The 12,298-nt window shown below is 42.5% G+C and overlaps 1 protein-coding gene across 1 annotated transcript; it reads right to left on the bottom strand.

Moving 5' to 3' along the window:
• Positions 1 to 1,058: 1,058 nt before the first annotated feature.
• Positions 1,059 to 11,111, bottom strand: cahz (carbonic anhydrase). Its single transcript, XM_079217761.1, has 7 exons — positions 10,814 to 11,111; positions 9,916 to 10,113; positions 8,618 to 8,736; positions 8,030 to 8,122; positions 7,802 to 7,864; positions 7,517 to 7,672; positions 1,059 to 3,292 (listed from the first exon to the last, which is right to left on the bottom strand). The coding sequence occupies exons 1-7, from the start codon at positions 10,845 to 10,847 to the stop codon at positions 3,173 to 3,175; spliced, it is 783 nt and encodes a 260-aa protein (XP_079073887.1). The 5' UTR covers positions 10,848 to 11,111; the 3' UTR covers positions 1,059 to 3,172.
• Between the last annotated feature and the right edge of the window lie 1,187 nt (positions 11,112 to 12,298).

Genomic DNA, 12,298 nt, shown 5'->3' with positions numbered 1-12,298 from the left:
TGTGACCAACACAGATAATAAATGATCAAGTCACAATATATTAGTGTTATGACTCAGGGCATCATGGAAAGAAGCCCCACCTTAGTCTTAGTGCTGTTCACCTCCCCGCCTGAGGGGAGGTGTTGTGAAATGTTTTGCCTTGCACTGTGCTTTTTCATTCGCTGCAGGTAATTGGACGGCTACTTAGGAGGGAGCCTGTGGGGTCGGCTCTCTCTCTCCAGCTTCCAACCGGGCCATGCTGCACAAGAGGGATCCTTGGGGTGGTGGGGTTAGGAAGAGTGTCGGTAGGGGTGAGAAGCCCTTTTTGTTTAGCCATGTTTTCTCCTGTTTTCGGGTAGGGAGATAGGTAAGACACCTGTATTTTCTTTTCTTCCTTTTGTGGTAGGGAAGTTAGATTATGTGCACAGATTGTTTTGTTTGTTATTTTGGGCCAGGCTCACCCTGAAGAATTTATGACACCTGGTGGAAAATAAAAGCATCATTGAACTACTCATCTGCAGCATTGGTCCTAATTTGGGAGGTGGGGAGACCCATCCGTATGTTGCGCTCAGGCTCCCCTAGGTTAGTCTCAATTAGTCTCCATAAAATCTCATCATATCACACTACTTGTGGCTATTTTATATTTTGATGGAGGATGAATGAATGTTTCTCCAGATTTAGCCTGCAGATTGTCTTTCTGAACCGTCTGGCTGAAGGAAACAGCCATATTTCTGGGTTCAGAGTGTGTGTTGGGTCGCCTCCCTGAGCCCAGATAGGACTGAAGATAGTGATGTTCTTTTTCCCTGTGATATCCATGGCCCATTGAGTAAGACGCACATGCTCAGACTGACGGGTTACCATATCATACTTGTGTGCCATATCATATTACACTCTCTAAAGCCATTTGATTAAACAGAATCATGAGTTTACTATAAACACCATCGAGTCTAAGCCTTCTGAAGAAACACATCCTCTTTCGTAGCCTTGGACAAAGGTTTTCAACATGCACGTGCCGTGTGAGCGAGCTGACACCAATATATTTATGTGATTAGGAGTTGTGAAAAAAAAGAACAGACATCTGCAAGTTATGAATATTTATTGATGAAACTCTTCTTCATTAAGGCATGACAGATTCACAAAAAAGCATTTTTTTCCACATGTAATTTGACAGTAGTTTTCAGTGACATCATTTTTTTCATCATAACCCCACTCAGAAAGCTGATTGTTTTATTACATTGATATAAAAGCTAAAAAGGTAAGATTTCGCTGGTCTCTTATGAATATTTGCCACTGATCTCACTTCAGTTAGATAGACTGATGACTATAGACATTGCTGACAAATGAATTTAATGACAAATTCTATGACCAATGTCAATACTGCAGCGTGAGTTAATATATAGTCATAAATTGATCCTTTCAGTTCTTTCTTTTCAACTCACAGCATTGTCATACATGAGTCCTAAAGGCAATGTTTAATGCACTGTGGTGATAGGTAGTTCAGTTGTCATAGTTTGTTTTTAAAATATATATAAAACATGGACTGACACTTATTCTGTAGAGTCACTGATAACATGAGCTGAGCCATGACCACAGTAATGCAGATGTCTCAGTGAAGTTCTGGCTACATTTTGCAACAACAAAAAAAGCAAGCATTTTCCAAATTGGATGGAAGCCCAACAGAGACAAACAACATGCATTATTGTGTGCATGGCCTCATCAGCCAGTACCTTGTAGGACTGTCTCTCACAACATACTGGAACATTCCAAAGCATTACCATCGTGAGATGATCACACGTCTAAAAACCTTCTTGTGTACAAGTGCCTGCCCGTTGATGGTCGGTGGCCACAGTGGACAATGGCAAAGTCGACACTGCAAAATGTTACGCATCAAATTCAGCGTGATCACTTTGTCCTGAAGGGACAACATGAGGCATCAATTAAAACTTTAGCTTGAACAATCTGTCTGCCGCACAATTCACAACACAATAGCAGCAAATCAGCTTCAGGAAGGCTTTTCAAACAAGGCAAAGCATATTGCCTATGAATTAAAAATATTCATCTGTATTATTGGTAAATATCCCTGCATGTAATTTAGGCCTACATCCAAGTCCAATAGGCGGCGGCCTTTTGCCTATAACTGTACTAAATAGCACATCATCTCATAATATAGATCTGCCGAAGAAGTCTTTTATACAAAAAGTATTTTACTGTTGATTTAGATTCTTGTATTTATTATTTTGCATTAATAAGACAAACATAACTTTTATAAATCTATTTTGGGTATATTTTGTCTCTCAAGTCTTGGCATCTATCAATATACACTAACTTGTATTATCAGTTATACGGTGCCAGAGATATTAGGTTGCATATCCGAGATCAGGTGCCAGAATGCCTGCCCTTTAGTTAGAGTTTGTTAGATCACTAGTCCGTTGGTACCTGGATTCAACACAGCCGCCAAACAAAAAATTAACATATGTTTTTGCAAACCACAAAATACATTGAATTAGTATGTTTCTGAACCAAAAACATTCTTCATAAATATGATTGACATCAGCCTCGTGTCAGGCTTGCAGAAACGCTGTGAAGATGATACAACGTGTGTCTCGCTTGTAGTTCATAAGTACGATTCATTGTAACGTGGTTGCGTTAGCTAACATCAGCTAAGTTATTCTTCTTCTAGTGTTTTTTTGTCCAAATGGCTTCAGGCGCACCACCTCTCTTGACCTATTTCTTAACGTTGTCAAAGCTTATGAGTGCTTCAAAGTTCTTAAATTCAAGATACATCCAGTTAGTCTATGGCGTAGAAAATGCAGTGGTGGGCCGTCAGGGCCTGCTAAGCCTTCTCTGCTGGCCTAAACAGAATCACAAAGTTATAGCTATTTTATAATTCAATTATAAAATAACTAGCTAACTAGTGCTCGCTGTTCACTTTGCGGGGGGGGGGGGCGTTGCATCGCGAACAGCTGATCCACTACAGGCCCAGTTAGAAAATCCACGGCCCACCACTGAGAAAATGTAAGCAGAAAGTATTGCATTCTACTTTTCAAGTTGATGTGAATTGATAATAGAAGCTAAGTAATAGAAGCTGAATAAAAAATGGGAAAGCATTGCAAAATGGGAGTAAAGAGGTTCGGTACAAGGAGGGACGGATAAGCAAAAGGGGGCAAGGAAGCCACATAGATGGAGCAGGGGTTCATTTGAAGGAGGCGCGGAGCTGGCGGCCCTTGAGAGCCTGACAGGGCCGGTAGTTGTCCACCATGCAGCACGGAGCTTCTCCATCACCAGTGAAGAGGAGGCCGCGGAACTTGGCCATCTAATAAGGAATGAGAGACGAGGAGAGAAGGGATTAATTAGCAGTCGCTGAAATCCAAAACATGCCTGGACTGAAGTACCACGATTGTTGTTTCGAAGTGTAACTGCGTCGTCACTGAGAGCAGATGCTCTGGAGCTGCATTCGTGGCCGAGGAGCAGAAATGCTGATTCAGCAGGACGGTTTTCCGCTCGCAGCTTGTTCTATGCGCTCGCATCACGTGCATGAACGAGGTTTCTCATGTGCATGACTTCATAGTCTTATTAAACTCCATAGCTCCATGTCTGCTGTTTGTTACGGTTAAGTTTCCGATATGTTTGTCAGTAATATCTCGCTGAGCTAATGAAACGTAGCTAACGCGTGAGCCATGTGTTGTGTTTGCTGCCGTTAAAGCAGAATACATCATGAGCCTATACCAGCCACTGCTCTGCTTTTATACTTAAATATTGTATAACACTTTCACACAAGAATGTGTGAATATGTGTACGACAGGTGTTTGGCTAGAAGTCCAACACCTGCCGTTCAATTAGGACAACATATTTTCTGTGCCTGCAGAATAATTTCTCTAATGTATGTGGACACAGAGTGTGTGTTGCTTAGGAACCAGAAGGATGAAACATTCCCATGAGCTCTTGTATCCTCACATGGCCAAATCAGAGTGCACTTCGATGTACATAGGAAGAAACAGGCAGTGTTCGCTCGTTTTCTACCAACCTACAAACGCTAGAATAAAAAAATAACAGTTCTTTTGAGAACTACCTTTGCAAAGGTGCATCATATTTTTCTCGCAAGCCAATTGGAGCAGACTGGGCTATTTTTTGGATGGGGGGTCCTAAAGAAACAAGTACTAAAACGCAGCGCTTCAGACAGAGGTATATTATTATATATACAGGTGTATTCAGACATACAGTATGAGAAAAATAATCTGTTGTTTGAACATCAAAGCGTGTGAACTTCGTAGAAACTCCAAATACAAATATGAACCTGAAAATAAACATGATGTGTCCTCTTTAAATAAGGAATGTGGAATTGAATGCAATAATCTGCTTCACTTCTTCGGTTTGTCTTTAATCCGGTGTTAATACAGAGCAGCCAGCCTCACGACCTCCTGCTGGGGCTGTTATCTCACATGTACACATGGTGGTGTAAAACGCAGCCCTGCTGACACTGAAGGTAGTCCCACATGGGACATAGCAGCATTACGATGTTTCAAGAAATCATCCCACAGTTGAAAGATGCTTCACCGCTTACAAATGAAGCCAAATCACTGAGCCACTTGTAACAAGTGCACATGTTAAGGGGAACGGTGAGAGTAAAACAGCTTGTGTGTGTGTGTGTGTGTGTGTGTGTGTGTGTGTGTGTGTGTGTGTGTGTGTGTGTGTGTGTGTGTGTGAAGCGACGAAAACAGCAGTGTGGCGAAAACAACAACTCCTCAGGGAGCCATTTGGCCTTTAGCGAGCTGGTTTGCCGGGATTAATTGTCAGCGGGCTCACGGCCCTTCTTCCTCTTCTCTACATAAGCACATTTCACCGTTGAACATCTATCATTTATCTAGGGAGGTAAAGCTAAACCTTTAGAGGGAAACGTCTTCTGACATATGAAGGTATAAGGCAGGGGTGGGCAAACTTTTGGGCTCAGGGGCCACATTGAATAAAAAGAATTTGACAGACAGGCCGGGCCAGTATCAGATGGATGGAGAGTGTTTGTGTGAACCTGTCACGGGAGGACAATGTTGCAGACCCAAATGCAGACCACATGAGAGTATGAGTATCTGGTAAAACAGATTATTGGAGCCAAAGGGAAGGTGGGGAGCCTGTGGTCCGCCACAGGGGGTGCTGGGCGGTGTGAGACCCGTGTCTCTACACTGGACGACGGCGAGGCCGGCAGGGGGCGGTGTGAGAATATAACGTAAATGACTCAGCTTTTTTGTTCAACTCGCTGGTTAAATAAAAAAAAATATTTTGCTCACTCTTTAAATTGGCTGCCAACTTCTTAGCAGTAGCCGCCCGTTCTGTCGTTGACTGTTGGCTAGCATAGTTAGCATGCTTGGCGGAAAAGTGGCGGCTAATATTGTATTCTTTGAATACTGCAATGGTTTCTTGGCAAATAAGACATACTGCCTTTGATCGTACTTCGGTGAAAAAATACTTAGCAGTCCACTCATTAAAGACTCTGCACTCACTGTCGACTTGTCGTTTCTTGGGTCCACTCATTGTGACAGAAGGGATCAATGCAGGAGGATGGCAGGAGGCTGGCAGACAGAACCCTATATGTCACATGACATGAGCGCGCAGGGTGGCGCAGTTCCGTGGGTCGAATGTGGTTAGTTATGTTAGTTATACTGAGGAAAAATACTCTGCATGCAGCTGTCAGTTCATTTTACAACTCTAAAACTGTTGTAGTACAAACCCCGTCTCCGGCGACAGAAAGTGATTCATATTACCGTAATTCTTCTAAAGTTAACGCTTTACGACATAATTAAAAAGGATTCTGACCGCTAAGAAGTGGAGCTTTTCAGTGTTTTGCGGTATATTACGGTAATAAAAAATAAATAAAAAGTGTTGCCCTTGTCTGTGGGATCAGTGGGGGAGGGGTGGAATTGACCAGCGCAGCACAGCAAGTGTTGTGTGTCGCTCTAGTTCAGCAGAACACGGCAGGCAGCGGTCCGCACGGCGCGTACAAACTTCTGTAACGCCTCTCTGTTCCCGACTTGATTTTCCCAAAGCACGATTACCACAACAGACCAGCGTTGATGTTTCTTTATGCTTATTTAATGCACAGCGCTCTTTTAGGCTTTTCGTGTGTGTGTTCTTTTGCAGCAGAGCTGTGTGCGCAGCAGAAGGCATTACAGCGGTCTTTCTGCTGCAGCAGAACACACACATAGTAGTGTGTAGTTCACGCCGTAGTTTGCCCACCTCTGGTATAAGGTGTTAGTCATGTTCAAGAGGTAGAGTGCAAACTGCTCAGTGGAGATACAGACAGTCTGTGTAATCTAAGAGGAACACAATGCCCTGAAGGGTCAGACCCACCCTGCTGTAAAGCCTGATATGGCTCCTCACGCCCCTTTACAGGGGTTGGACCAGCATTCTGCGGTTCCTTAAACCATGTACTAATGAGTTGATTAGCAAATCAAAGTCTGAAGTGCGTGTGAGGCTATTTGGAAATACTGTAAAATGAAGAAATAACTTCTTACTTCTCATTCTCTTTGCTCTGCAGTAATTGACTGGCTCTTCCTTTTGATTTCTCCGGCTCCCTGAGGCTCGACACTTCACGCGCTTTATTTTCTCATTTTAAATTGAACTCATTCAGCTTCCCCCAGAGAGCCCAGCAGCAGTCCCTCCAGACTACATGATCAAAACAAGCAGCATGTCCAGCCCACATAACAGCAGGTGGGCTGCCAAGAGAGATGTCTGTGTTTAGGACTGCCACAAATACACACAGGATATTGTGTGCACGTTCACGCACATAGACACGTGCACTTTATACTTGCACTGAAACACCCAAAGCCGTATGACTGTATTTAAATCATATCGGTCTGTAATCCAGTTCTGTTGTTTTCATGTTTGGCCTCAGACTGAAGTTCAATACTACATGCATGTGTTACTTTATTCTGTTATACAGTGCAGCCCTGTGAAAGGACTAAAGCTGGCATTATTATACAAAAGAAATGAACAAAAACATTACTCAATTAAATTATTAAGCCTCAGTTATCAATTAAATGTGCATATGAATTTGAAAATGTATGCATGTAATATAATAAATAAATAATGTATTTTCACATTTGTTTATTTCCAAATTAATACATTTCTGTTTAGTTTTTTTCCTTCTATACTCGTTAATTATCTTATTTGTAAATACATTTTACTTCATCATATCATGTATTAGCCTGGTGCACCTTGCTAACTCTGCTGCTATTAATGCTCCTCCTATTATTTGTGTATGTTACTCTCGATGTTTTTTGTATGTCCTTGTATTACTGCAACAACCAAAATTATCAAAGTAACCTGTACATTTGTTTGATGATTTAGGGTATTATTTATTTATTTCCTTATTATTTTATTTATTTATGTACTGAGTTGTTTATTTATTGATTAATCATGCACAATTACTGTCATTAAATATAAGTATATCAATACTCAAAATATGTAACTTCACAGTTGGAATAACTCATTTATATTTTATGAAGGTAAAGCGAGAGAGTACTGTATATGAAGCAAAGTTCTGTACTTGTGCAGGGCTGACACTGATTGGCTCCTTGAGGACGATCCAGGAGACGCTCTCAAACAGGGGAGGCGTGGTCAGAGAGCCGTCATAGGTCCAATAATCCAGAGAACCAGGAAGAAGGGTCTTTGCGTCAAAGTTAGCAAAGGTGGTCTGCTTTCCCTGCAGGTGGTCAAGACGAGAAGGATGGAAAAGGAGTGAGAGAAGGAAGCCATTGTTACTCCTTGGCTATCTTGACTTTTGAGTTGTTAGTTTCCCAAGCATAGATAGTATTAGCACATTTGTCTTTACCTTGGTCTTAATAGCATCCAAGGCATCCAGAACTTTCTGAAGTCTGGGGTTGGCAGCACCAATCTGGAACACAACACAGACACACACATTTGTAATTATAATACTTAAATACAGCGTTCGTTATTTGGCTTTTCTCTTTACCATCAAAAGTCCCTCGGAGGGCATGAATACCGAAAGCATGATTTCCCTGTAGTACAGTCACAGACTGATGAATCACTGGAGACTCACCTTGAGAAAGACCCCGACCACTGCGAGTCCATCGGGCTGACTGGCGGACTCTCCAAAGCTCGGGTACTTAGTGTTCCAGTGCACCAGGTGAAGCTAACAAGAGAAAGAAAAGTTTGACTTTTAGCAGGCAGCAACCTCTGGTTCTGAAAAGTGAAGCCAATGTGGAAATGTTTCTACTTCCCTCTTGATTTATTCCTTCAGTAAACATTGCAAACATGAGTTTATGGTCTCATGTTTAGGCTTACGTTATGGGTCCTAAGTGCTTTTCAGTCAAATACTTACGTTTCTTAAAATAAGTCAACGCTGACTTTTGATTTAAAACGGGACACGAACAAAAGTTCTGAAAAAGTCTAAGTTTAAGTACATTTGTTACATAACTTCAATTACGTTGCTTACGTATATTCAGTGATAGTTTCTGAAAGGTCTCAACATTTTATAAACAGATGTGTTACTCTCATATATATTTGACCTAAACTTCTTGAATAAGATAAGATAGTAACACCATAAACACCACACAACCCCCTAAAATGAACTGAGGGCATGTTACTATGTGGGAGTTGTTAGCAGAAGACCCAGTGGCCTCAGTACCTCACACGGGAACTTGATGCCGTTGACGGTGTGTTCGGAGCCTCTGTCATCACTGGCTCCCCAGTGGAAATGAAACTGCTTCAAGCGGTACGTTCCAGAAATAGGACCTCCAGTCAGGGCTGGTGAGAAAAACAACCGAGTAATTAGAGACACATTCAGGGAAAGAGATTTAACATCAACACTCTGCTCCTCAGTAACCTGCACATGATCACAGTCAGAGATGACGTTCTGTGAATTTGGCTGTATATGGTCGTATTACTTCTACTTCTTTATATTACATTTTAATGCTTTCATTCTTTCTATTTTGTTTCAACTGTATGCCGTTTGTTGTTGTGGTCCTGTTCATCAAAGCAATCAACGTAGTTTCCTAATGTTACTCATTCAGAGGTGAAAATTCAAATGGTGCATGTAATTTATTTAAACCATAGAGAATTTGTGAAACATTCCTTTTGAGACATCCTCTGTCAGTGAAAAAAGATGACCACCACTGTGATGTAATTTTGAGGGGGCAGTCCGCTGACTTTTACAGGTAAAGGTCAGTTAAGGTCATGGTTAGTACAATTTAGCCTGAGAAAACATTTGTATTTTATATTTATTAGGAGAAAATAACACTTATGCAAAAGTCATCCAACCCAGAGCACCTCATTGATAGAACAACAACTAAAACGGGTCCTTAAGAGACCGGACCCCAAGTGGCTCCCAGGGTGGTATACAGCAGCCGACTGCACTGCATGGCAAACGCAGAATCCAATTTCATGAATGGGCAACTTTTCATGTGAACATTGAAATTAAGTACACTACGAAAGAGTTGGAAATAATAGAAATTAATAATGATGTGCACTGTCAGATGAATGTTGGACAAACAGTGTCAGTGCAGCAGGGTGAGGTGGTGCCGATGTCCTGCTGACCTCCAGATACGCTCTTATCTGCCACAGTACACACAGCAGGGTGGAGGCCCAAAGCAGACAGACAGATAACGTTTACTGTACTGTAATACTGTAATACGGTAAATACTGTAATACTAATGGGCTGGAAGAGTCAATCGTGTGGTTTTACTCATCGATCCAAAGATCCGCATTGACATAATGTCTTGTAAACAAGCTTAGGAATAGTGTTGGATTTCAATTCAAACCACATTTATTTTTAGTTTAAAGGGTTTGATTTAAATGGTGTTCACTCTATTATCAACCCAGATCTTCCTCATTTCAGTGTTTTGGTTAATTTTGTGAAAAACAGAAATGAGGTAAATACATTATGTATATTTATGGTCTTATGCAGCAGGAGTGAGCTGTGCTTACTGGAGCTGTCTGTGTCGTCCACATAGTCCACCTGGAAGGAGTGCCCGTTGTTCAGGATGCTGTTGGCGTTGGAGGGGTCGTACTTGATTTTCAGAGGCTTCAGAGTGGGGTCAAATTTGGCCTCCTTAGGGACAATGTTGATAGGAGACTGTCTGGGCCCGTTAGCTATCGGGCAATTTTCTCCCCATTTGTCAGGTCCTGCAAATACATATTGAAAAATATGAAATGACATGTTAGTAGCAAGTGCTTTGTCCTATTCTTGTATGTTCTGTGCAGAGCACTTTTACGCCAAGTTTCCCTGTAGATTTATGACAAAGAAAGTATTCTCCTTTCTTTTACCTTTGCAGAGCAGAAAAAAAGTATTCAGATTCTCCACACTTGAAAATTAGCAAAGGTTGTATATTTATAAACACCTTCTCAAGTTTACTCAGCAGCAGTGTGATATTCAGATCCTTTAAATAAAATAAATATATAAAAGTAGCAATTGTGCACATAAAAGTACAAATACAGAATCAGAAAAAAATGCTGCACTAAACTGATCAAAAAGGGAATTTATTTCTGCATTAATGTCTGTGTTGCAGCCAGTCATGTTAATTATGTGGCGAAATTCAAACTCTGAGTCTGAGCACTTTTTAAAAGTTGAGTTTCATACATGAAACTCACCTACACTGAGCTGGTGGATGTTTAATTAGAACAAAGTCGGCTGTCAAGGTGAACTGTTTATGACATCTGAACCCTGAAGCTGCGCTGGAGGAGACTGTCATGTGAATTATTGAAGTCGTTCCGTGTTTTCTGTGGAAGAAAACTTGCTGACCGCAGCACATACTGACTGCACCCCGAGCTGAGTCAACCTGTTACATGTAAAGCTGCCGTCCGGTGCACGCTCACGGATCCTCACCGTTAGTCGGTCCGTATCCCCATGCGTGAGCCATGGCTGCACCCCGCTGTGTGCTTTCCTGATGACACGAAACAAAGATTAATCCCGGTCCAGGTCGTGAGGAGGCTGATGATGGATGATGATGATGATGACGATGATGATGATGATCAGACACCCGCTGCTCGGCTTTATATATGCAGACTCACACCGGGTGGGTTTGGCTTGTCGTTCCTCCAGCGGGCCGGTCCATCAGGAGACGCGATGGAGGCGTCCTCCTTTCCTCTCCTCGCCTCTCCTCTCCTCTCTTATCCCCTCCTCTCCTCTCCTCTCCTCTCCTCTCCTCTCCTCTCCTCTCCTCTCCTCTCCTCTCCTCTCTTTTGGTTTCGGAATATTCGAAAGCAGATTGTTAAAGAGATGCGTCTTTTTATTTCCTCATCCCCTAGCCTCTCCGCTCCCGGGCAGAGATGGACGCGCATTCATCACATCCACCCTTCAGCGCCCGGTCGCCGCGCTGCTCTTAGCTGTTCCAGGATCAGGTTGAGCGTTTGGAGCGGCGCCGCGTGAGGATGTTACGCTCCAGCGGATTTCAGCGCAATATCCTGAGGTCGACATTTTCCTTTTCACCTCTTGCCAGCCGTCTTCGACCCCGGTTATCCTCGCGGTGCTGCACGCGGCACGGGATGTGCGTGCCTGCGGCTCTGTAGGGCCGGACAGAGAGCTTTTGGAGCCTGATGGAGAACACTGCCCCCACTGCACTCCCGAAACGTTTTGTTGATTATTATTCATGTTCATTCACATTCATTCAACCTGCAAAAAAGAAGAAGAAAGAATTATAACCTTATACATGTGGCACTATGTTAATTAACGGTTTAGCATTTAAACAATTGCTATTTTATTATCATTTTCTCAACAGGGTCCCACAACAAAATGCAGATTTTAGTTCCATTTGTCTACATAACAACACACAAAATCACAAAAAATATATAATGTGGAGGAAGAGTTAAAGAGTCCCACAGCCAGAGTAAAGGAGCTGATACTTCTGTATCTTATTGCAGACGTGAGCTCCACACGGCACCTCTTCTCACCATATCCCTGACGCTCATGGTCACCAATGATGTTACGACCTGTAACCACATTAGGCAAACAAAAACAATTGACACTTTTTGTGTCAGTTATTTGAGGGTATACTACGGAGCTGAATGCCCAATCTCAGCTGCAACAGCGACTCAGGTCGTCCTAGGCTTGTGTGTGAGTCCTCGTGGCACAATGTGGTCCTGCAGACACCGGTACTGCAGTATAGTACCACAGAGGAAGTTTGGAGTGCTCCGCCAGGTGTTTGGCCGGTCTGTCGGTTCAATGTATCACTTCTGAAATAATCACATTAAGGCGGTGGCTCATGGGGTAAGTGGGTAGTTCTTCAGACACTGAAACCCAAGTGTATACAGCAGCCGACTGGATGGGTTAAATGCAGAGGTCAAAGTTCATGTATGAATAGACTATGATGTA

Source organism: Taurulus bubalis (genome assembly GCF_910589615.1).
Source record: "Taurulus bubalis genome assembly, chromosome: 1".
NCBI classification, from domain to species: Eukaryota; Metazoa; Chordata; class Actinopteri; order Perciformes; family Cottidae; genus Taurulus; species Taurulus bubalis.
Note: the sequence above shows the minus strand (reverse complement) of the source record. Positions and strands in the feature narration are given on the sequence as shown.

Bases quoted from the DNA above. Each gene is read 5' to 3' on its own strand.
- cahz (XM_079217761.1), bottom strand. From the start codon at position 10,847: ATGGCTCACGCATGGGGATACGGACCGACTAACG. The intron at 7,865-8,029 runs GTGAGTCTCCAG...GTTGTGTTCCAG, and splicing joins TGGTCGGGGTCTTTCTCAAG to ATTGGTGCTGCCAACCCCAG. The intron at 3,293-7,516 runs GTACAGAACTTT...ATTCCTTATTAG, and splicing joins TCAGTGTCAGCCCTGCACAA to ATGGCCAAGTTCCGCGGCCT.